Genomic DNA, 26,478 nt, shown 5'->3' with positions numbered 1-26,478 from the left:
CTCCCGTAACTACGCGTGGCAATAGGAGGTAACGTGTTATCTCGAGAAGTAAGAGTCGAATTCGCGTGACCTCGAGTGTCAGTGGTGGGAAACGTGTTAACTCGCGTGGTAAGTGACGAATCCGCGTGAGTTCGTTCATGTGCAGCAGGAAACGTGTAAACTCGCCTAGGCGTGGCTGGAAACGTGGAGGTCTGCGTGGATACAGCCGGGACCACGAGTGACGAGGTGACAGGAGTAATTTCAGGAGTCAGTTCCACAGGGTTGAGAGCACGGCTAGGTGATAAATCTCCATTTAACAAAAGTTGCGAGAACTCGGCTTCTGCAAATTTAGCTTCAAGCTCAGCCAGTTCAGCCTTTTCTTTCGCTTTAGAAATGTCTCTGTCATCTTCGAGCTTTGCCAACTCTAATTGCTGTTTCAACTCAAACTGTTTCTGGTTCATTTCCATTTCAAGACGTTTGATTTCAATCTCCACTGATCTTTTCCTATTCAATTAAGTTTGCTTTTCCGTTAATGCAGCCTTTGCCGCCGCCATCTTCGTGTTGTGAGGCCTTTCCTCTGCTTCGCTTAACTTTGAAGCGCGACTGCTTACGGAGCGCACAGATGGTGTTGGCGATGCCAAACCAATGTTCGCTAGGTCTAGAGATACTTGCTCGTTAAAATGTGTAGCCGCAGCGATAGTGAATTCCTTAATCTTTTGATCGTAGTTGTCCTTTCGTAATTCCTGAGAGGCGTACTGATTATTCACTTCGTGAATCTCCATACTGTTTTCGTCCACAAGACTTCGATAACGTGCGATGCTTTCTCGATAATTGTTCCATGTCTTATCCAAACTAGCTTGAAGAGACTTTACGCTAGCTAGATTCCCGTAATCGACGAGAAGAGGATCAATTTGCTGACAAGCTCTTGTCATTGCTGAAACATATCCTGCCAGTGACTTTCGTAAGCCGAATAAAGCTTCTTGTAACGCTTCTTCTTGAAATGAACTCGCCATTTTTCTCCGAGAGCTTGAGCGGGTATTCGAGGCTGTCCATGAATGCGCCATAATTTACTCCGTCATTTGGAATTTACAAAATGAGCGGGCACGGGCCAATTCCAACACACAACACGTGAACTCACAATCAGCAAATGTTTTACTATTACCAAACCAAAAACAGTTAATTCCTACAAAGAGCGAAAAAATAATAGTTACAATACAGAAAAAACTACTTTAAGGCGACTGCAAAATGAAATTAATGAAAAAACGATGAAAACGAAGCTGCTTACCAAATGCTGAGGATAACAGAGTCGGTGGTCAGGGCCACCGAGGAAAAAGATAATCTACTTCGACGAATGTTGTTACACTAATAGACACGTAAAAACTGGTAATAAATAGGGGCGAGATAACAAACTATAACGAAATTTACATACAGCACGTAACAAAGGAGCGTAATTAACAAAATACCGGAGAGCGAAAAGTAAAAGAATACACGATAACAAGTAAGTGAGAAAACGGAAAACAAAAGGAAAAAAATTTTGCCCCAACAAGAGGCAAGAGAAAAGATCTATCCCCATGAGATTTAGTAGTCAAGAGCAGTTGGTAACTGACAAGTTATTACAGGTAGAAGACCTTAAAGTTCTAGTTGGCTGGTAGCGAGAAATAAATTGAGAGATATAAACAGGAGATTGTCCATTTAACGCCTTGAATGTCATCAACAGTGTTTTGAAATTTGTACGTTTGTCAATCGGAAACCAGTGCAAATACGAAGTACTAGGGTGATATGATCATGTTTCTTAGTCCTCGTTACCAGTCTTGCTGCAGCGTTTTTGAACGTATGCGTTGTAAATATCTAGTCGTGATTTAGGAAGTCCGTAAAGAATGGCGTTACGTACAGTAGTCGAGTTTGGATGTACATATAGTAATAATGTAATTTGGATGCATTGTCTCATAGTCCGTTTGAGACAGAAATCTACGAATTGTACCAATGTTCTTAGGCTGACTTGCAGATATTTTTCACATGTTTGTCCAACTGTACCTTATTGGGTAACAGGCCATTATCGGTAAGATAGTTACAGGCTTGTGTGGCAGTAAGATGTTCGATAGTCTTAGAGAGAAACGCAATATTTGTAATAGGGCGATAACTGGAGTATTGCTCAAGGTCGAGCGTAGGTTTCTTAAGGGTAGGTTGTAAAGCGCCTTTCTTCAGGGAACTCGGAAATGTACCAGTTGTAATAGACACGTGAACAATCTTGGTCAGCGGGCGTCCTAGTGCCCCAGCAGACTGTTTCACAACAGTGGTTGATGGTGGGTCAAGCCATGATGACTTAGCTGTAGATTTACTTATAACCTCAGAAATATAGCTCTCAGAGACTGGTTCCAAATAGCTCATCGAGCTCATTTACGCATGAACTATAATCTACATTTAAAACTAATCGATAACATTGTATTCCTAAACTTCAATGGTACAAGCCTGATGAATGACCGTATCACGGGCTCAAGTGTCGACCCATCGAGGGTTTGTGTTTTTTAAAGTCTTCCGATGACAAATTCTAGTTTTCAACTGATCGAAGGCTCAAGATTATAAGGTAATAGGCTGTGTTCATGAGCCAGCGGCCTCACTATTAAACTTTTGATTTGAAACTGACTTCGGGCGCGAAAAGCTAGCAGGGTTTTACTAGGAGGAAGAGAGGTGCAAGTCTCTTGCACTTTAACGACGAAAAACAATTGGCTTTGTTTAACATGGTTACGCGTTGTCACGCTCTACGTCCCATTTTTATCTCAGATTAATCAAAAATTGACAGGTGAATTCATGCGGAAAATTTATGCAGCATGTGGAAAATAAAATTGCTTACTAATAGCTGAAGCTAATAGAGTTTTGTGTCATCTTCTTATGTTTTTAGTCGCCTTTTTCCACTGGATCTACAAAATGAAATACAGCTGCTATCAAGATTCTTCTGTTATTCTTGGCTCGTTTTTTTTTTGCGTTTTTGGTTGAGAAATGCACCACTTGTCAAAAAGGCATCGGAAGTCATTGTTTTCAAAGATAATCTTCACCCTGCTGGACGCGTTAGAGGGTTGAAGAGTCTTTAGCGACTCTGTACTTACTTGAAAGCTTTCAGGAGCTGCATCTCGAACGGTAAGCTAGAGTAATTAGTGCATTTGATGTTTGCTTTGTTTCTTGTTTTATGAAGGCGCATGAAGCGTTGTTTATGCACAGCCTAGGGCTGCATGACGAAATTTGGCATTAGCTTTCCGTCATGGACACGCTAACCGTAACTGAAGCCAAACTCTACAGCCCCTATCTGTAAACGAGACAACGAGCATGCTGCGCGTTTCATATGGGAGCGGTTCTCCCCACCGGGAACTTCTGATTGGTTAAAACGGTTTTTCCTGGGTTATTCTGTGAAGTAACAAGTGTAAAGCATAGTTTGTGCCTCTAACCAGTTAAATGTCATTTACGTCTTAACATTAAGCCATAACCGTAATTTCAGTTAGCTGTTACCTGAAGTATATGAATGGAAGACAGTATTTATGATAGTTGTACATTAACGCGAGAACTAATTTGTAATGAGAGCTAGGCAGGATCAGCTTTATGGCAAAGTACGGTAGAAAGATGTCGGAAAAGACATGACACGAACACAGCCTGAGACAGTTAACTGCAAAGCAATGATGGAGACAGGAACATAAATGGATAGACTCATAATGTACTTAAATATTTGCCGTAAATCCAGTTTCAGCACGTTTGCAAATTCTGTCCGGACCACACCCCTCTGGTCAGGATCTTTACTCCTGTTAGCCCTTTGAGTAAGTAGGGACAATTTCAACGATGCAATAGTCGCAGCAGTCTTAAACAACAACGAAGGCAATATAAACCATTTGAATGCATAAAATCCTGATAGTTGAGAACTGTTTGCAAAAACAACATGACAAAACGATGTTGCCATGATCTACTTGATCTTACTATCTTACGTGACAAACCAAGAATCAAAACTCATTATCCATTACAGGCATGTAAACATATTTGTGTAGTGTTCCTAGAAGCGAAATAGAGCGATTTCGTATGACCTTGAACCGCGAACAAAACAGAAACAACCAACGAACGGAAATAGAGCGATTTGATTGGTTTATCGAACAGATACAAACGCACGCGCCTTTTGGCTTTTTGAGCAAACGCTCTGCTGAAAAAACCTTCATGCTCCAGAACTTTCTAGAAATCAACCGATACTTCGCTTTGACGTTATACTGCGACATAATTGGCCAATCGAACAATGCCTTTTCACGTTAGGGTTTTCTTTGGCGGGAAAACGAAGAGGCCATGTTTTGACCTGTTCATCCATTGGCTGATGAAACAAATAACAGACACTTACCGAAACCATTTTTCAAGGTCATACGAAAATCGCTCTAACATGAAGAGAAATGGGAAATAAATGACTGACATTTAGTTTTTACTAGAAGACGATCGTTGCGTGATATAAAAAATGGTTTCGCCCAAATATCTTGTTTTAGTAAAATCCAACTAGTGGTATATTATCAATGCTGCGTTCTGATTGGTTGAGCTACTACTAGGCTATATGTTATAGCCCCTTAGTAGCGAAAAGCGTGGGCGTTTTGGCGGCAAAAAGGTATTAAAGTCTAGCTTTAACTAGTTGGATTTTACTAAAACAATTATTCCTCTCGCCCTCATGGCCTCCGAGTCAATAGCCCATTCGGCGTTCGGCCTCATGGGCGATTGACGCAGAGCCCATTCGGGCTCGAGAAATAATTGTTAAATAGCATCTTAAGACTAAAGGAACAACAACAAAAAAAATATATCGATCGTTTTTTTACCACTTTTTGAGGTTTAAAAGTTCGTTTCTGTTTTTGCAGTTGATCTAACGGTGACATTTGTGAAACGCATGACAAAAGAGAGGTTTTTGTTTCTTTGTTTCTTTTGACTAATTTGCAACAAGAGACAAGACGCTGGTCACGTTGGCAAAAGAACAAAAGTTACAAGCCTCTAAGTTTGAGGAAGAATAAAAGAACGAAATATTTCTATATTTTTATACTTACTAGTATCTCCTTAGCTGATTTTAACCGGAAAATTGGAGCATTTTAGTCTGAAATATCAAAACGTTGGCTAGCGAAGCCGGTGCTTTTCGGCATGTTTTCAAAACGGTATCAAGCGGGTATTGTAAGCGGGTACAATTACGGCATAATTCTAAACTGACATATTATTTATGTTAATAAACTGCTTAGTCTAGGAATATTACCGACAGATGAGCCAAAAGATAACAAGGGTACAACATTTTTTTCACGGAATTTCTTGATCAAGCTAATTTGCATAATTGACGGCGGTCGTGTCTTCAAAAAACACCAAAAATTCTCTGCGTTAAAGGAAGGTCAAAAGCGCAAAGTATTTTTATATTCATATACTTCCTAGAAACTCCTTAGTTTAATTAAATAGAAAATCAGAGCAGGCAGGTCTGGACTCACGAAATATCTGCAAGCAAAGATAGGGTACTTTGCTGCGCTTTCAAAATGGTCTCTCATAGGTGCTAGTAAATTAATTTTTCTGTAGACAGTAGTTCAACAAAATTCAAAATTCACATGCTATTCACATTGTTAATAAACGCCATAACCTAGAAATAATAGCTATTTTTTCTCTCTTTATGTGGAATTGGAGTAGCCAGCTTAGTAACTTGTGCAATTTTCGGCTTTCGTCAGACTCAAATTTAGGGCATTCAGCAGTTTGACAGTTGAGCGCTCTAAAATTTGTATTTTGAAATATTTCCCCAAACGCGGAAAGTCGTTTAATTTAATTATGAACTAAGATGATTTACTGCGCAAATTTTGAGGGAAAACTGTTTTTCGACCCCGAATACAGCGGATCGGTTGCTGCAAGGGATTTCTCTTTTTACGCCCACATTTCGAGCGAGCTAAAAGAACCGTTGAAACTTCTTTGACATAGCAAGCGAAGCCGCAAACAAGAATAGAGCGAAACTCCTCATACCATTCCGCCTTTTAGACAAAGCTTAAAGTCAACTATCCCTCGAAAGAACCCGCTCACGGCTCGACTTCTTCACACAGCCATCGGTCATAAAATGTAGACTTTTAATATCAAAGCTTAAAATATAGACACCATCTGAAATGTCAGAGTCAAAACTGGGGCAAAAAGAGGCCAGTCTAAACGAGTTTAAGGGCTACAGTTTCCATACTAGTTAGACATTTTTACCGGAAGCAAAAGGCATATTCTTCTAGTAGATTCCAGTACTAAATCGTGTTTGGATACTAGTTACCAATCGACAACGGTCAGTGGCAGCCATCTTGAAGTGGGCGTAAAAAAAAAAAAATGCCCGGGCCGGTTTTACCGACACTAACCCTTAACTATTTGTTGTTGTTGTTGTTGTGTCCTCTCAGCTTACTTTTCCACTCCTAGCTCACAGATTTGCAAATGAGATGCCAAAGGAAGTGCCTTTCTGGAAAGGAAAAGTCTTGTTTCCCCTTTCTGTAACTGCAGAAATTATTATTTTTTTATGATTGTGAATACAACGAAAAAAAAAACATTAAACCTCACCGACCCCCCCCCCCCCGAATTCTTAGATAAAATTGTTCAGTGCCAAACAAAGTACTGTACAGTTATGGAAACTAAAATATTAGCATATTGCCGACCTTGACTTTGCTTAATGCATAGTACTGGATTATTGACTGAACAAAAAGCATAACAAAAGATTTACAGAGTGTAAATAACTTATAAATTTAAATAACTTTAATTTATCGGGACGACTACGCCCCTCTTACACGACATTCATTTTGTGTCCAGCACACCTTTATTTCGGCACATGGGCGCATAGTATGGGGAACGGGCTGGGTCATTTACACGAGGAAAATGTGTTCGATTTGTTTCAATGTTGATTTTGGACAGGCACCCCTAAACTACGGAAGGAACTCTTAAAATATTGAGCCACCAAGCATTTTTTGCAGCGGTTACAGAGGCGGATAACATAAATTTCCCGCCAAAATTCACATGCGCTTAAGCGATCGCATATTTTTTCGGGGGGTTGTACAAAACTTTGAAGTCACAGAAGTAAAAAATGGCGCATAGAAGGGTGCAAAAAGCAGTTTTCTGGCTTATTAGCTCACGAAAAGAAAATTATCCCAAAGGAAACGAAACAAGCTCATCATTTAAACAATTGTTTAAGGTTTTTAAAGAGCAATGGTTGCACTCTTAGTTTTTATAATAGCTATTTGGAGTTTTTGGCCGAAAAAAACTGTTTGACGCAAAATGTCCATTTGGCGATAACGTTTTCAAAAATCCGGCTAGATGTATATATCAACTTTATTTAAAGAGGATAACGCTAAACACTAACTGACAAACCTGCGATGCTCATTATGCAACAGTTAACAATACAATGATTACAGTTAAAAATTCTCATAGAATAAGCTAAAACAACAATTAAAAATACAACAGTAAAATACAGTTTAAAGATTTGTAAATAGGAAGTTATCGAATGATAAAAATTACAACAAAAGAAAATTAAGATGGATAAAAGTCAATTAAGTCCTTTAAAACTCTTTACACATTCAATCTTCTTTAAAGAATTTGGTGTTGTATTCCATAATCTTGCTGCCCTCACACTAAATGTACGCGTACGTATGACCCCTTCGGTTTCACGTTTTATTAAAGCAAGGGCAGACTAAATCCAAGGAGCTATTTCGGCTATTCCGATCATTAATGTTTGAAATATGTTCTCCTTTATGGGTTCATTTTAACAACCGGATACCAGGAAAGCGCACGTGGTGCAATAGCATGCTTGTTAATCTTGATGTTAGTAAATCTTGGAAGGCAAACATTGATCCCAGCTATGCTCTCTTGCCTGTAAGACAGTCATAGGTTTGGTGCCCTTTATTCTTATTGCCACGGAAGAGTCTTAGCGCAAGAATAGCTTGTTGCAAGCATTCAGATAGTAGAGAGCTTTAGATTCTAAGACGAGGACCTTCGAGTGAGAGATTTTCTCAATACTAAGTAGTGATCAGGCGTAAACCAGCGTCATTTTGGCGGGAAAACGTGATAGTCGTCGTCATTCTGCTACGAGTTTTAGCAAGAATGTTGTAGTGGCGAAAACAAGTTATGAAATGTAACATTATTTTGCGATCGAGACGTGGTTTAAACTCTTTCAAAAAGATAACAGTGCTAACTTTCCTTGTGAAAAAAAGTAAGATGAAGCTTTTCGGGTTTTTTTTTTAAGAATGCGCGAAAAAAACTTCGAGTGAAATTTCGTTCTCGTTGTCGTTGTCGTCCTCAAATCTAAAGGTCTCTTGTAAGAGAGACCAGAAAGTAACGATGGTATTGAACTCCTCAGTAAAAAGAAATGTTAGCACGAAAAACAGCGAGGAGGTGGGGGATAGAGAGAGGAGGAGGGGAGGATAATAATGCAAGTCTGCATATACCATCGTGGTAGGAGCAAAAAGGGGAGGAGGAGGAGGAGAGGGAGAAAAGTGCGATAGCCCCCTCACCTTTTCCCTTCCTCCTAATCCCCTTCCTCTTTCGACGCTGCTTCGCAGGCTAAGCAAGCTTAAGAATTTTATGGGCTGGTGAACACTTTAGTGACATAAGCATAAGCATAAGCATAAGCATAAGTTTACTTTAATGAAGAAAAACTCAAAGTCTTGTGTTAATGCTTATGCTGAAAAATGGCCGTCCTTTTTTAGCGCATAAGCTCCTTATGCGTAATTTTCGGGCTTATATCGGACGAAAAAAAAAACTTGCCTTCTGGCCATTTTGAATAACTGCAAAATTTCGCTAGGTTAGTTTTCAGAAATCCGGCTAGACTTATATTTTAAAACAAGCTACCCCATGTCTGACTTAAGACTGGCAATGCTTTTGGTTTGAGATGTGGGAGATGTATGATGGGGGTTCCAATGCCAAATTCCAGCAAAGCATCACCAATCCCCCAACCAACACCCCCCCCCCCCCGTTTTCGAAAGTACCCTTACAGGCCAGGCTTCCTCGACCTTCCTCGTCATTTGTCAGTTTTTTCAAAAGATAATGAGAATGTGGGTATTAAGACTGTGGAGTCTCCTAGCTCCATAACTGGACGTTGCTGTAGGCCATATATAACGTCACTTCTTATTCAGTGGAAAAATTAGAAGTAACGTTATTCGATGTTTAGCTAAGGTTGTTAAGAGAGCTGAGATTTGTATTCATTACGGTGCTTGGTGCTTATACAAATGTTCTAATACAATGCTTCGCTTGAATCAAGTCTGATTACACGTTCTAAGTGATGGTTTAAGCTCCTGTGTAAATGAATTCAAACTTCATCTCTTTTTACAACTTTCAGGCGTACCCAACGACAGTTTCCTCCCAAATGCATTGAAAACACTGTGTAGACCTCTAGAAATGCGTTCTAAGCGGCGCTATAGATCTGTATCCGTTCGGTCATCCTAGCCGGGAACTTTATAATCTTATCGAAATTACAAGGCCTTCAGTATTATTTTCCCGAAAATTTTAGATGCAATTTAAAGCATTACGAAAAATAGCCTAACCCGGGGTGAGGAATGTCAAACTGAATTAAACTTCAGAAAAGCGTAGGGAATTTATAAGATAAGCTTCTAAAATTGTACATGAGTAGACCCGGTACAATTCAAATCTCCCGGGGATAAGATTCTTTTGTACTGTATTTGCATTATAATGTGGCATTCACATTTAAATGATGGAAATTCCTGAAACAAAACGCTTTATTCCCAAAGAGTCATTGGGTACAACATTGAGTTAGCCGAATTGGCTATGGAACGGTCATCTAGAAATTTTTAGACGTCCTCAAGTAATAAAAAATTTTAACATTTGCAACATTTGCTTCTCTGATACAGATATTTTACGGAAAACAGTCGTCGGGTGCCCCTGAACTTTGACACTTCACGTTTTTTTATTCTTAATAATGATTTTACATGCATTGAAAAGTCGAATAACGGTTCTTCCAATTTTTGTTGTTGTTGTTGTAAGACCATATAAATTCCTAAAACGCGAACGTAGAACTTTTTGGCCGCTTAAACATGCTTGAAGCCCTGAGTAATTTTACTGAATTTCTTACAAGCACATATTTGATGTTAATATATACGTCATTTCCTGTCTCGCATGGAAACTGTTATTCAATAGCCCTTTCCTCTCAATCTTCACGTTTCTATAAAGAAAAAGGACTATCTTAGAGCTCACTGTTTCAACAAAGAAGCGAACTCTTACGGACAAATAGAATGCATTAAATTAAACGTGGCAAGTTAGGCCAAAACGACCAAAATAAACTTTATTAATGATATACCTCAAGCACAATTATTCCTTATCAGTTCTATGTATTCGTGGGGGATGTGCCCCACGACCTTAATGTCAAGAGCTGAACGTGATTTTAAGAACCTTTAAGCAAGGGATTTGTGGCCGTTTCGCGCTGATACAGGAATTATCGTAGATGTGTTGGGTAACTCGGCCCCCGATGTTGTGCCATTGGCACGTATCGTTGTGCTATAAATTAAGACAGCTCTTAACAAGAAGTAAAAGTTTTTCAGACAAGTAACCAAAGCCTTACTGCTGTATAATTAGCTAACTTTTGAGGCAATCGTCAACCAAAGTAAGTTTTATAATTTTTTTATTATGTTTTTTGTTATTTTTTAGTTTCTATTATTACCGAATGACAGGATGGGTAAGATTTTAGAAGAAGTCAATGCTACTTAAAAATAATGATTATCACTCTGTCATCGCATGCGAAATATGGGTTTGTCTCAGTTCTTTTTCCTTTCATAGTATTAAAAGTGAGATACCCTAAGAACTTCACTTGCACTAGCAGTGTACTCTCTCAGACAATCAGGTGCTGAAAGGGAAGAGAGGAGAGCCGCTCTCTTGGTTGCACAATTTAATTCTAAAATTACATTTCAAACTCCTTCTCAAAATTAAATAACGAAATTAAAATAACTTTAAAGAGTCGACCCGATCGATCTTTTCAAGATCTTATCATTCCCATCCCCGGGACGACTCCCATATAAAAGTGAAAAGGATGCTCGTCAGAAAATTAGGAACAATATAAGATACTTCCATGACTCTTTTGAAAGGTGTGGTTGCCCTCTCTTGCCTTGACGTGCACGCAATTTACTGAGTGATCTGAGAATGATGAGCCTTTCAGTGGCATCTAATAGCCTGAGAAAACAGCCGAAATTTTTTTCTTGATTTTATTCTCTATCTTTATCTCAAAATCGATGAATGTAGTTAATTTGCAATTAATTATTAACCCAGAAATGGTAATCGTTACTATCCGATATGGTTCACTTAGATTGGCTCCCTGTCTTTTAGAATCACGAAAACTGGTTTTTAGAAGCGCCTTCTTTTAGAACTGCTTCATACTACAAGAGCTGCTCTATAAGACAAAACACTCAGTCTATGGAAAGGCTTTTTTTCCCCTTGAATGACGGTCCGTAAGTGTTACAAGAATTTTTTTTTTACTCCTTGAGTTCTTCTAAGAGTTTAATCGATTCGATTTTGGGGCTAGCTCAAATTGATTTGACATTTTTTTAGCAGACAAATGATTAATCATATTCAGTTCGTGTCCTCCTTCACACAAATAGAGAATCCAATGACAGCTTATTTGTCCAGTGATATTTATTATTTAACTCGCTAAAATTTAAAAGCTAACACAGGGTCACTTGCAAACACGTTTTAGAATATTTTCAGCCTCAATATTGAGGTTGGATATTGTGGTGACCCTGTTACGTTTGTGGTTTTTCCTTTTCGTTTATATAAATACTGTATTGTGTAGCATGGTGTTTCTAATCAAAGTAACTCCACATTTTTTCAGCAGACAAATCTTTTATCATGTTCAGTACGTGGCGACCAAAACAGGCATTCACAGAACAGTCCTTCTACTTACGTAACAACTTATCCAATATAACACGAGACATTGTCATTCATAAGCAGCTGTTAGAATGTTTTCAGTTCAGATCGACATTAGATTCTGTTTATTCGGTGGTTTTTCTCTTTCCCCTATTGTGTAGTACACTGTTTCCGTGTAGAATGAGAGAAAGAGGCTCTGTACGTTGCTTCCTTAAAGGACTTTTTAGTATTAATACAAATTAATTAAATTTCAAGTAAGATTGATTCATTAGATTTAGCATTGAGGCGTCGAACGTGCATTTTAAACTTTGTATTTATTCACCTAAGTAAACAAAGCATAAGTCCCTATATCTAAAGCGTTAATTTAAGAAATAATTATACTTTTTAATACTCTTGCCCGTGTATTATTGATTTTCATTTGTTACAGCTTCACGCGAGGAACAAATTCCAGGCTAGTAAAAAAATTCCTTTTTGATGTCGTTTCGTGAAAAAATGGTATTGCAATAACAAAATGCTACTTTCAGTATACCGACCTACATTATAACCACCTGAATTGTACTTTGTTCTTTAAGATCTCAGACAACATGGATTTTTCAGTGAGGTGCATAGTAATTGCGCTTGGAATTTTGACGGTTTCTGTGGAGGGATTTTATGGAGGTAAGTTACTAGCTCTAACACACCTACAGATTCATTGATAAACCAATCTCCACCGATTCGTGAAACCCTCGGTTTCTCGATCCTCACGATAGCTCAAACTCTGGCGGAGTCTTCTATTTAATTTAGACTTTGAAACTCCCCTGAATTTTTCGAACCTCCCAATAATTCGAACCAACTCAAGTTCTACTCTTAGGTAGCCTGTTCAAGGCTCTCAGATAGTGGGGAAGAAGCGTCAAAGTCAAGTGGGAAAAAGGGTTTTCTCCCGTTATTTTTTCGTGTTTGTGCTTTCTCAATCCAGCGGACCCGACTATCTCGGAGCCTGGGACAGGCTATCTCCTGGGATGCTCTAGTAAAATTGCTGAACCATTGTTTACAGCTATAAAATTCGTACTGAGAATGTGACTTAAACATGCTGAAGAGAACTGAGCTTCTCAGGAAACTATGTATTATCATATAAATTTAATTGAATTGAATTTAATTTGTTAATCGCCAGTTCAAGTCCATAAGCACAAGGTTCAATTTCTTTTTTCCTTTCCCTTCAGCTTTGGACAAATTTGGGATTGTTGAGCCATTTCCCGATAACATCTATCCAATTGAGTCCACTTCTGCCCAGGTTACCTGTGTAGCCTTTGATTCAACTGGAATAAAAACTCCTGAAAGGATAGAGTTCATGAGGAAGGACAATTTTGCCCGATATACATTTATAACTGCTAATGACAACATATATTTCACAAACCGAACAGAGGAAGTGGACAAGGGTAAGCCGATGTCTTATAAAAATAATACATAAAAGTGACTCTAAGTATTGGAACTGATTATCCCATTTTATATTTGATATTACACCGCTATTACACAATGAGATAGCGCGCTTTACATTAGTGATCTGAATTAGCCTTCGTTCCAGGCTTGGAGGCTAGGAGCAACTCGGAAATGGCGTATTGCTTCATTACATTGTTTAAAGGAATCTGTCAAGTTTCTTGTATGCCTTACTACATAAGACAATGGTTGTCTTTACACTAGGCTGTTAAGTAAGACTTAAGAGCTGCTAAGTTTTATACGTGTGAAGGCCTAAGTAAAACCTCAAGTAACTTTACTTTGCATCTCATTAAAGACGGCAAGTTGAAACGATTCAAGAATGTTCAAGTGACTTGAAAACCGTCCTTAAAACCGACTTAGCGAACTTGCGGTTTCTAAGCTTTGAGAAAGGCGAATCGTGTCAATCAATCTTAATTATGTTGCGTGGGAAAATAGGCTTAAGTAAACCTGAAGTAAAAAAGATAGGTTGTGTGTGAAGCTTTCTTTTACTTGAAGAATTTAAAATTTACTTGGCTCGAAATATTTCTTAGCTTATTTAGGCTCTAGTGTAAAGACTACCAATGGCTGCGGTCACATCTACGACGTAACCAAAGTTTAACTTAAGTTAGTGTCAAGTTACGTGATGTCATACCTAACTGTAGTTGGTGCTTTCGGTCGACATTGCGGTCACACCACGCAGTAAACGACAGTTAGTTCTAATTAGCGTATGTAATTTTTTTGTTTGTTGTTTTTGGTTTCCCCCTCGCTTCACGCTTGGTTTTTATTTTGCATATTTATATATACTCATCTCGCACGTGCGAAAAGTAGTGTCACATTGTGATTGGTTGTTTGTTTGTAAACTTGAGACTGACCCACGAACCCTGCTTGGGTATAACTATATTTAAGGGCCTATTTACATGGAGGTGGGGGACCCCAGGTAGGTGAGGTAACCCGCTTTGGTGGGGTCACCGGCCTGTCCATTTGATCTTTTATTTTAATTTGATTACGTCTACATGATAGGTGGGGTGACCCGCCAAGGCGGGTAGCCCGGTCTGCCAGACCGGGTAACCCTCTCAGCCGGGGCCAAATTTTGCCATGTAAACGTTCAAGGTGGGGTAACCCGCCTGGCCGGGGTCGGATTCGTGATACATCAAATTCGCGCAAAATTCACTTTGGTGGTGGCTTTGCATCATTATTAAAGGAAACAATAGAAAGCCACAGCACTGAATGTTGCAGCAAGAGCAACAAGTGAGTGTTGAAGAGCATTAAGCGCCAAAACACGTGGTTTGCTAGCATATTTCTTGTTTACGTGGAGCGACCATTCAATAATCTTGACAAAGTGCACCCCGGGATGGCGGGTTGTAAGATTGCATGTAAAGTAGGGTTATTGTTTTACCCCACCTAAGGGGGTTACCTCACCTACCTGGGGTCCCCCACCTCCATGTAAACAGGCCCCAAGTCTGTATTGTTTTGGATCACAGAGGCGTAAATTTTCTAACTATAGTTAGAGCGAACAGAGAAGAGGTCACATTACCGAAATAGCTACCTAAAGTTATCCCCGCAGCCAATGACAAATATGCAAGGAAGCTATTCGACGGTGTGGAAATTAATTACCTCCTAACATTCCTAACACTTCTACAGGTGGAAAGAAATTAAAGAAGCTCATTGTCACGATGCACATACGGAATGTAACGCTAGAACACGACAGTACGTATGGTCAATTGGGAAGGTTCGAATGCCACGCTTTTGCGGTTGGTTCACCCTTGGAGCGCAGGCATGGTTTTAGTGTGAACGTCATAGAAAGTAAGTTTAGTCTCAAATTTATGAAAATACGTGTAACGCAAAACCTCCCGAAACAGAGGAAATAAAGTGGAAAAAAGGCCACGATAAATCAAATATGAAAAAAACAAAACTGCTCAGCTGTGAATCCGTGTCGAACACTGCGCCAATTCAGCAGACACACAAAATGAAAGCAAAAATATTAAAAAAGGTTATTGAAAGCATTTTTCCGTAGACATGCTGCCGGTAAACACCGTTTTAGAGCTAGTCGAGCCGTCTTGAATTCATAGATATATTTGAGGAAAATAAGCAGGTTTTTCACCTTTAGGGCATTCCTCATTGTATTTTACTTACTTACTTACTTATGTTTCATTTTAGGAAGCGAAATTCCTGTTGTATCTGTGACTAAAGTCAACATGCTGCAACACGGTGACAGTATCACCATCTTTTGCAATATGACTGATACCCAGAACTATGGGACTGTGCTGAAAAGGATTTCATGGTTAAAAAATGGTGTTGTACAGCAAAGTGTAAGAAACCCTGACCCAGACTACCCTGCAGACACACTGGCACCGCTAGTTATAAAAAATGCCGCGGCCAGAGATGGAGGAAATTACAGTTGTGAGCTTGAGCTTTGGCTTCGGAATATTAAACCATACAATGTATCAGATAGTACTATGATCACAAGTGAGTATATGATGAGTCTTAGGCAGTTTTCACTATAACACTATTTTTCCATAATTCTTGTTTACTTTGTTGAGACAGAGTGCATTATATATTTCACGCATGAACTAACCTGCAAAAGATCTGACCAATCTGAGATGTGATTGGCTGTACGTCTGGAATACCAACAAGGCTTATAAAGTACAACAACAGTAACAACAACAACATTAACAATAAAACCACGGATTAGAATTTGAAATGTAGCCAATAAATCTTTAAAGTGGTCCTAAACATTATCAAGTACAATTATTATTTTCTTTGTGAACATTACTCTAAAGAAAGATGGGGATCAGGTGGTAACGTCAAGAAATGTTTTCCCGATGATTGACAAATTAAGCAATAGAAAACGTTTTCTGTGTTTGCATAGCCTGATAATATATAGATTTAGCCAGGGCTAAAAGCGAAGCTCCCATTAATAAATTTATGATTTAAATCAAACAATAAACTTGTAATCCACAAATCAGTTAACTTAAGGGCACATATGTGACTTTTTAGGGAAAGCTAAGGCTAAGTGATTTTAGAGTGAAAAAAAATCTTTCATCGAATTGATAGCCGGTATATATACACCCAAAAAATAACAATCATCGTCGATCACATTTAAGAGCCATATCAGCTCTTGATCACAGTAGATTAGGCCTGGAAAACGAATTCATGGAAAAAACAAATCAGGCCTAATTTTTTGCGTTCGACTACTTAAAGTCTACTTAAAAAAATCTTGCCAACAACTCTCGGAGCGTGTAAACCAACATTTCATACTTTTTATGCATCACATCTGAGGTGAAACAGTAATATGAGGCGCTGTTTTTATCATACAGACCTCAGACAAAATGCAGTATTTCACAATTTTTCAAGACAAATTGCCCTCATTCAATATTCAGAACCGTACGAAGCACGCGTGGGCTTTTAGCAAAACCGTTCAAAAAATTTCCGAAATCACCTATACGGCCAGCTGGTTGTCACTTTTGGCAAGCGCCAAATTTTCAGTGAACATTAAAAGAGTTACTCTTCAACATAATAAAGAATTTATTGTTTATTTTTTTTATTTAATGGTTTTATAACGATGTGCAAACGCGCGGCATTTTGAGTACTCCCGCAAGCGTTGTCTGGGAACGACTGAAAACAAACAGCAAAGCAATTGCAAGAGACTACTAACAATCAATAAAAGAAATGTAATTCGGGGAAACATTTACAGAGACAACAATTTTCATTCACGAAGACAAGTATTAAAGCGTCTCTAAAAATCCTGAGTCTTTACGCTTAAGCCTAAAGCTTTTAGCCGGCTTCCTGGTGTTTACTGTTTTCAGAGATGAACTCGAGGCAAGAAAATCGCTCAAAGCTTTCTTTCTACAGCCAAAATTATAACTAAATACTCTTCGGAACGTTTTTTCATTCTATATGCGGAGAGAAAATATCGACTAAAGGCTTTTAAAAGCTCTGTAAGCTTATATACTGACTAGATCAGATCATTGTCTCAGATCTTAATACAAACGTGCATAAATTAGCCTCATAAACTGCGCTCGACTTCATGAAATTAGATATAAAAAAAACAAACATACACTGTATACAATAATTACTCAGGCTTACCATTCGAGATGCAGCTCTTGAAAGCTATCAAGTAAGGCCAGAATCGCTTGAGGGACTTTTCAACCCCGCATCCAGCAAGGTGAAAAACGAAAACGATGCATCCGAAATCGGATTTCCAACTTTGACAACCGGCGCATTTCCCAACCAAAAATTCAAAATACAAACCAGCCATGAATCAAAGAAGACTGTTGATAGCAGCTGTATTTCATTTTAAGCATCCAGTGGGAAAAGACAGTAAAAAACATCACAAGTTGACAAAATACTCTGTCAGCTTCAGCTGTAAAGGTAAACAAGGTTAGAGATGCTGTATAAATTTTCTGCATGAACTCACCTGTCAAATTTTGACCAATCAGAGCATAAAAATTGGACGGTCGTAGAGCGTGATCAACGCGTGACTATGGTGAGAAAAGTGAAAAGCCTCTGTCTTCCCGTCTTGTATTTTTAAATGATTGGCTGAATTTTCGCGTCGGAGATCAGTTTGAAATCAAAATGTTAATAACGCGGAGCCATAGTGATATTAACACAACACTTTCTGTCATCATGTCATTATGTTGCTGCCGTTCTCTTTGCCTTTGTATTTCTCTTTCGCGTTGCCTTTGTCTGTTCATTCTAGCTCTGTCTCGTTCTGCTTGCCGGCGTTTTTCACTATAATTTTCTCTCCTTCTTCTCGCTCTGACTCTTTCTACTTGCCGACTTTCTTCGCTAAAATGTTGTCTTCTTCTACTTCTAACGCGCTCTCTTTGGCGATCGTCTTAGCTTGTTCTACGCGTGTTGACTCTTGCTCTCTGCCGTTCACCTTCTCTTTGCTCTCTGCGCAAAACCTGTGATCTACACGCTAAAATCTCTCTGCTGTTGTTTGTTGACATAATAGCTTTCGTAAGTTGTAATAAAAAGTTATAAAGGCTCTGTCAAAAAATCGTTTTGCTAAGTTGCTTTGAAATTTCTTTTTTCAAAACCAGTTGCGCGATATAATATTGCGCGACGTTGCGCCATGCGATTTCCCGCCAAAAAATCTCTACTTTCCCCTACCCCAAGAGTCCATGCGGACTACTTTCCACTACCCGGAAAGTCCGTACGGACGGACGTACGCTGACGTCATAACCAAAATTTCTCCGACAAGTAGTTTATCTTAGTTATGGTGCTCCGCTCGCGCGCGCTTCGCGCGCTCAAAGAGCTCCGCTATAAACACGAGTGGGGTTGGGAGAATTCGAGACAGTTATGCAAACCCGAGATGAAGTCGAGGGTTTGCATAACCGTCGAGAATTCTCCCAACGCCTCGAGTGTTTATATCAGGCCATGCAAACACAGGAAAAAGTTTTCTATAGACCTATTCGGCTAACTCAATGTTGTACCCAATTCAAATCTCCCGGGGATAAGATTCTTTGTGTATTGCATTTGCATTACAATATGGCATTCACATTTAAATGATATGGAAATTCCTGAAACAAAACGTTTTATTCCCAAAGGGTTTGAATTGGGTACAACATTGAGTTAGCCGAATAGGTCTATTGCTTTTATACAATAACTTTCACGAGAAAAACGCAAAACTCTATGTATGGCACTGATTAAAAGAGAAATTCTTACCAGTCGCAAAATCTTGTCCACGAAGTCTTGCATGCGTATTCAGTTCTTGTTTTGCAAAAAGATGCTTTGCAAAATACGGATTTTTCTCGCTCAAAATGCCGGCTTAAGCAAAGAAAAATTGACTCACCTTCTTTGAAACGATTTTGCAAGTTTCAGCCGATGAAGGAATGGGTAAATAAAGTAAACTTGTCGAGTTTTGAATTCGAAAACTTTTTCAAATTCGTGCTTGCGTGATTAGCGCGCGAAAAGCCAAAGAACTTGACGCCACAACCATTTTTACATACTCTCATGCAAACACTCCTCTCCGTCTCGGCCAATCAGAGCGCGCGTACTATCTTAGTTATTTTATAAACGGTTTTAATTTTCATTTGTAAGTTCTAAGTGTTCATGGTCTTATATGATATTCTTACCTTTATTTCAGTTGCTCCATGGTTTGATAAACCACAAGAGGATACTGACTTGAACAAATTCAAGGAAGAAAGTGTTTCTTTTCAGTGTGCTGCCAAAGGTTTCCCATTAGACGTTGAATGGAAGTTTCAGAAGAGTGGTGAAGACAATATACGCTCTTGCATAAGTACGTGTTGGGCCAGCTGTACATCTCACCGCTTATGAGAATTCAAGTTTTGATCTTAGGGTTTAAAGGGTTAAACGTCTTTTTGACTCTCCACCGGCTTACAAGATAGTGTTGTTTGTCATTATTTGAGCAAGTAAACAAGAGCAAGGATAGGATGTGATGATTTGTAATGTCAGCTAGTATCGACGCTGGCGTAATGAAAATTTGTACTGTATTCCCCCTGGTGTACTTGATAAAGACGTTAGCTTTGTCCAGGAAGGGTTTATTCGTTAAAATAAGTTTTTAGACAGTCTTAAAAGCAAATGTAAACCTCGTTTAAAAATTCTCGGCAGGTGGCTCAGATGCAAAATACCGCATACATCGCGATGGGATTTACGCGCCATATGTATTGACAGTGAACGACTTGCAGTATTCTGACAGTGGATCTTACTATTGCTGCCTCCCGTCTAACTGCTCCAATGATCTAAAAAACAACTGCCAGCGATTTGTACTTGGAGTAAGAGGTAAAAAGTAGTTTATTGTTCGTTCTATTTGTAAAAGTTGGAATGGAGAGACAGAACTCAATCTTTGGTCGGTTACCGGCCAAGTTATCGCCCTGGGGAGGAGGGAGGGATACCATATGATGGGGACAGGGAGAGTCGTCATCTCTCTTTTTTTTTATCTCACCCAGGGTGGTCATAAAGGAAATCTCGTATTCTCTTTAGGAGTTAAGCTTAAGTAAGGCCTAAACCACGAGTCCAGCCTTCCATTAGGAATTAATTCAGAAAGAAGCCCATGAGCTCCTGGTCTAATCCTAATTTCCCGATACAGAACTATTTTACAAGGGGGTCCCCCCCGCTGGACATCGCCGAAATGTTTTGCTCATAATTAAACTAATGCTTGTTTCTTAATTAATCTACTCATTAATTTCTCTTAGATGACAAGTTCCGTTGCAAACTGGACCTTGGATTGTTGGTAGACATGACTGAAAGTACTTCATCACCTGCGAAGGTAATGGATGTTGTTCTACCTTTCTGGCTTCCTGTTTTCAGATCATGATCACTTAACATATTGTTTTAATGAACTGTAACGCAATAGGCGAATTGACATTTTTTTTTTTGCCTCATTAGCATATGCGTTTCATTTCCTGATGAATCGATGATGAAGTTATTAAAATAAACTCTCTGAATGTCAAAAGAGTGTAACAATTTCAGTTACCTGTGAAAATTTGAGCCCGGAATACCGAGTAGTTTCGGAGAAATTATCTTTAATGAGCAAAATTGTAAACGATGGCGTCGTGCATACTCAGCGATGGTGACGATCGTATCCGGGAAATCCGTGATATGGAAACTGCCGGCTTCAAAAAGAAGCAGTTCACGCTCCTTTTTCATTAAGATGAACATATTTTATCGCTAAGGAAAATGTTGAACATTTATGGGATCTAATGGAACGAAGCATCAAATAGTGTTTAAACTTCCCAGCATACAGAATACCTTTTCGTCGTTGTTTTTTTAGATCAAATACTTATATTTTTTTCGGCAGTTGGAAAAACACAGCTTAAAACAGATGAATCTTAACACAAACTTTAAGGTCCTCAAGAAATGCCGTGGGAAGCTTGAGTGTTTGATCTTCGAAATGTTTATTATCAGAAACAAAAGACCTACATTAAACACTCAAGCGGACTCCATCCGGGCGAAACTTTTTATTTATGTTTTAGTTTGTTCCATTTTCATGCCTCAATTTAATTTTACATGTTCCTGACACTTTCTTTTTCTGTATTTATATCACCAATTCATGCTAATCTTCTTCGCATTTGATAATGATGACATGGAGTCATCGAAACGTCGTGTTACTTTTTTATCGTTGATTTTTCTTTTAAAATAGACGTAGAAAAAAAAGCGAATTCATCTTCAGCTCCTCTTTGAGTTTCAAATTCCACGTTTTTAGAAGACTTTTCACGCATTATAGTGCAATCTGCAAGTCATGATTTAATATGTACATAATTTGACTGCTTGTAAAATGTTCTGTCTTTTAGGATGTTTTATTATTTAAGGTAAATATTTTTGCATTTTAGGGAAAAGGTGCACAGTTGGTGGTAACCGCAACGGGTCCAAAGTCGAAACTTCAGAGGGGATTAAGAGGCGTTGTTAATGACCACGCCTACCATGTGTCAAATTATACAGAACTAAATGACTTGTTCGATGACTTGGCGAAAGTCATCTGTCAGCGTAAGTGATAATAAATTTGTCAATTTAACTGAGGGCGGGCTAAAGTACCATACTAAGAAAAATGGCTATACGTAGAAGTGTCCTTTTCACCACTATTTTCTTTACTATTGTCCTTTACGTACAACCTCAAATTAGTCTCCCTTTCACTCTCTAATGTTATCATGCTTTGTTTCCTGAGGTCTGCTACTGCAATGGTATAACAATACGTGAGAAAAGGGAACTACAGTCAAACCCCTTTAATACGGACATGACTGAGGGGGCCTTAAAAAATGTTTGTATTAACTGGGTGTCTGTAAGGGCCTTCTTTCACCAGGGACAAAGCAAACAGTCCTAAATAATGAGGTGTTCGTATTAGTAAAGCGGGGTTTGACTGTATTTCATTGGGCCACGTGTCCACATTTGGGAGGTGTCCCTGCAGTGGGACCAAGAGAACAGTCCGTAATGGAAACGTGCCCTTAATCGAGAAAAAGGCGAAATATGAACCAGCTACAAGAAAGCTAACAGAGGTATTGCCGGTAAATATTTCTCGAGAAAATTAAACTTAGAATTCAAAAAACTCGCTTGAAATAGATTAAATTAAAATCGGTAGACATGATAAAATCTCAAAACGACTGTGAAGTCAGAAACGTTACTCTGTACTTAAGGCGGATTTAGGGGTGGGCCCAGGGGGCCCCCGCCGGCGCCCCCCCCCTTTTGTCCGGAAATTTCCTCTTTGTAAACGTGTGTTGGATGGTACTTCGAGCTTTTTTACTTAAATATAATTTCTTTAATTAACATCTTAATAAGAAAAGAATCTGTGTTCGAAGCCTACATTTTTAGCCGGAAATGACCAAAGCTTCCAGAATGCATGCAGTAAATATCCGTCTCAAACAGACTGGATTTGACAATTTTCAGGGAGACTATGTCGCTGCCTTTGCCTGGAGGATGTACTCCCGCCGCAATCGCTTCGGCTTCTGCTAGCATCAAAGTGTTTTACTTCTTTTACCACAACCACCACACCTGTGGTTTATTAAATATTTCAGCATTAACATGTTCAATATGGAATCCAGGCATTTGCTAAATTTAAGCGTCCAGAATGCTCTAGATTGCATCAAGAGAGAATCAAGAGAGAAAGATTATTCTCTCTTGATTGCATCAAAGAGAACTTCAATCTCAAAACATTTTCCCAGAGGAGCATGCGCCCGAAACTCCCTAGTGTGCGCCGTTCGCAGTCCTCACGGGCCCTATCACGTCTATATTGCCATTGTATACTATATCTCTAGGCTCCCTCTATCACAAAATCCTTCGTCCGCCCCTGAGTACGGTCGTCCAGGTTTAATAGGATCATGATTCTTAGTGACACACTTTTGATCACGATCTTTTTTCACAGCTGTTGATGGCGGCTTCTCCAAATGGACCCCTTTCTCCGCCTGCAGTGTGACTTGTGGCAGTGGCGTCAAAGTACGAACACGAACCTGTACTAACCCTCCTCGTCAGTGGAAGGGAAAGGACTGTGTTGGAATACGACAGGAGTCCATGGCATGCAACGAAGGACCATGCAAGTGATACATCAATCCATGATCGCTAAACAAAGGTGGGAAAACAATTATATGGGAAGCAGCGTGTAGTCAGCGCGCCAGACTCGTGGAAACCCGGTGAAGGGGATATTCGTGAAAAATTCGGGTGGGGACGCGAGGTGTGCTTTCCGGAATCGTCAACTTACTTGACAAAAATAAAAAATAAAAAATTTGACTTCCCCCACCCTACTAGTTCAGACCAAAAACTATCCTAGATTCCAGGCCCTGCTTCCAAAAAGGACAAATACTTATCCTATTTCACACCCAAGAAGATAAGATCCATATCCAATTTGGGACCGAAAGAGGACCACCCATCATACCTATCGGGCCGCATAACTGTTATATAACTTAATTTTACAGCTTATTTGAATATTATTATAAAATTTCAAGTTATCTAGACTTAATTAGAAATTCAACCAATAGGAAAGACTTAGTGAACATTCTTATAAGGAACCACAAACTCATGATTGAAACTGGAAGATATAATCAAAATTCCCGCAACGATAGATTCTGCCCTATTTGTAACTCTGGTATAATTGAAGACGAATTTCATTTTCTCTTCCATTGTCCAAAATATTCAATCCCAAGGGAGAAATTCTACAATCAAATCCAACAAAATTTTGACGACTTTAATCACCTATCTTACACAGAATTAATAATTAAATTTATGAATTCACAGAATTTTTCCGTAAATTCACATTTGTTGAAATTTGTCTCATTATATAATGATTTACGTGCTAATTTGTTATCAAATCATGCTGATGACACTTGATTGACTGTAGTAATCATTGCATTGCATTACCATTGTTATAAGTTGTAACTTTATGTTAAAGCTTTTGCAATACTGTAACTACATAATTATAGTCATGCAAATAAAGCTTATGTTGTTGTTGTTGTTACAAGAAGAAGCCCTTACTTAACTAGGAGTTGTTCCTCGTCACCGATCCGAGTTGTTCACCTCTTTCAGGCTTTATCACCTCCTCCAAGTGGGGATATTTAACCTTGTTGTGCTAAATTTAAAATAAGAGATATAAATACGGACTGACATCATCTTTGTTATCATCAATTTTTCTAACGGCAATATATTTAATGAATTTGATGATAACGATTTACGATGATGATATTGATCATGGCATGAGTGATTATATTTATTTCGGTTCATTAGTTCTTAGAAAATTATACAGCGGTTGAATGACCAAGTAGTTTGACTGAATAATACAGCTGAGCGTAATCTAATGTTGTTGTTTTTTTTCTTGCAGAACATGATCTTGCCTTTACAGATCAGCGAAGTTATATGATAACTGTAGTTAAGTCCTACATATAAGAAGTCGCAAAGACATTTATACCACAGGGAGCCCACACAATCTGTTTGTGTAGCCGATTGTTATTTTATAGTAAATGTACTGGATTTACCGTTTGCTTCACCTATAGCGATATTTCGCTAACTATGTATATAAATCAATGATAAATAAGCGTTGAATTACCTTACCTGTGGTGTATAGTCGTCCTTTTGCCTCAAAAGCGGTTTTTTGAGCGATTTTGAATGAATTTGAGTTTGCCGTTGACTGTTCCATATAATAGAAGGACAAGGGAGGAATCCTTGTTTTGAAAGGGTTCCAGCGCCGGAGCGATTTTTCCCCCCAAAATCGCATCGCTCCGCTTTCAAACTTCGCAGCATAAGGGTCAAAAGATTCACGATTCTTCTCGTACCTTCCAATCGAAAATCCATCCAAACGGCCCGGAGCTAGCGCTCGAAGAAAATCAAAATCCCACAGTATTTGAGCGACTTGAATGCGTAGCAAGATTCATACGTGCCAGCCACAAACCGTCCCGCTGATTGCCTTTTTTTTATTGGATGTCGTTAAACAAATGGTTAAATAATAACTGATGAAGAAGACTTGGTAAGCGTTTGTTGTTTAACGACATCCAATCAAAAAGAGGCAATCAGCGGGACGGTTTCTGGCCGGCACGTATGAATCTTGCTACGCATTCCAGTCGCTCGAATACTGTGGGATTTTGATTTTCTTCGAGGGCTAGCTCCGGGCCGTTTGGATGGATTTTCGATTGGAAGGTACGAGAAGAATCGTGAATCTTTTGACCCTTATGCTGCGAAGTTTGAAAGCGGAGCGATGCGATTTTGGGGGGAAAAATCGCTCCGGCGCTGGAACCCTTTCAAAACAAGGATTCCTCCCTTGTCCTTCTATTATATGGAACAGTCAACGGCGAACTCAAATTCATTCAAAATCGCTCAAAAAACCGCTTTTGAGGCAAAAGGACGACTATACACCACAGGTAAGGTAATTCAACGCTTATTTATCATTGATTTATATACATAGTTAGCGAAATATCGCTATAGGTGAAGCAAACGGTAAATCCAGTACATTTACTATAAAATAACAATCGGCTACACAAACAGATTGTGTGGGCCCCCTGTGTTTATACTATAGGTTTTATCAAGGGTTTTATGACGTCATTCATTGGTACACTGCTGGTTAAAAATGAAAATAAAATTCTAGTTTGACTTATTTTGTCGCTCAGTAGATAAAGATAGTACGTGAGTAATTATAATTCAAAGCGTCTTGCAACTGAATATCTTTATTCATGTACCTAAACGAAGTAAACGGCTGCGGTATGGTTAGCTCAGTGAAGAGATGGCTGGCCTGCAGAGCGTGTGGTTACGGGCTTAATCCCTGGGATCGAACCAAAGCTCAAGCCAGAAGTTACCCTAGTCTTACCAGAGGGCGCGGTCGACGGTGTTCCACTAGCAGATCTAAGATTGTATAAACACCTTGTTCTTTAAGGGAGACCAGCTCCCCAATGTACAGGAGAACGATGCCATGAATTGCCTTGAATGTGAAAAACAGAACTTTAGAATGCACTCTACGTTGACTTCTTTAACTGACCAATAGACTCACTTCTTTTCCAATCGTACCAATGGTACCTATTCATAAATCGTTCTTGCACGGCCTTCAGTTGTTAAATGGAATATTATCATAAATGAAGTTTGAGATTGTCAGGAGTATTACAAATAATGTTGTTTTTTTTTTTAGTTTTTGAAGGTTAATTTTTGTTACAAAAAAAAAGTCAGTCGAGAGAGAATTGGGTAAAAAAACATACTCTTTCACTCTTTCTGTTTGTTTATGCAATCCGCTTTCGACGTATTACTATTATCATGAGATCAATATGTTACTAA

At 38.9% G+C, this 26,478-nt stretch overlaps 1 protein-coding gene across 3 annotated transcripts in view; it reads left to right on the top strand.

Annotated features, from left to right (window-relative positions):
- Positions 1–10,519: 10,519 nt before the first annotated feature.
- Positions 10,520–26,478, top strand: part of LOC140953172 (uncharacterized) — a 44,468-nt gene continuing 28,509 nt past the window's right edge. Inside the window, exons 1-12 of one of the 3 annotated variants that reach the window (XM_073402689.1) lie at positions 12,197–12,277; positions 12,399–12,483; positions 13,026–13,241; positions 14,920–15,081; positions 15,436–15,744; positions 19,370–19,522; positions 19,855–20,025; positions 20,439–20,512; positions 21,576–21,729; positions 23,099–23,302; positions 24,545–24,631; positions 25,728–25,808. In XM_073402689.1, coding sequence (XP_073258790.1) covers positions 12,411–12,483; positions 13,026–13,241; positions 14,920–15,081; positions 15,436–15,744; positions 19,370–19,522; positions 19,855–20,025; positions 20,439–20,512; positions 21,576–21,729; positions 23,099–23,274 — 1,488 coding nt within the window. In that variant the 5' untranslated portion in view covers positions 12,197–12,277; positions 12,399–12,410 and the 3' untranslated portion in view covers positions 23,275–23,302; positions 24,545–24,631; positions 25,728–25,808. Of the gene's footprint in view, positions 10,574–12,196; positions 12,278–12,398; positions 12,484–13,025; positions 13,242–14,919; positions 15,082–15,435; positions 15,745–19,369; positions 19,523–19,854; positions 20,026–20,438; positions 20,513–21,575; positions 21,730–23,098; positions 23,303–24,544; positions 24,632–25,727; positions 25,809–26,478 lie in introns of those variants that run through there. The other 2 variants (XM_073402683.1, XM_073402675.1) reach the window with 2 other exon arrangements.

Source organism: Porites lutea, chromosome 1 (assembly GCF_958299795.1).
Source record: "Porites lutea chromosome 1, jaPorLute2.1, whole genome shotgun sequence".
In the NCBI taxonomy this organism is placed as follows: domain Eukaryota; kingdom Metazoa; phylum Cnidaria; class Anthozoa; order Scleractinia; family Poritidae; genus Porites; species Porites lutea.
This window is presented reverse-complemented; position numbering and strand designations above follow the sequence as displayed.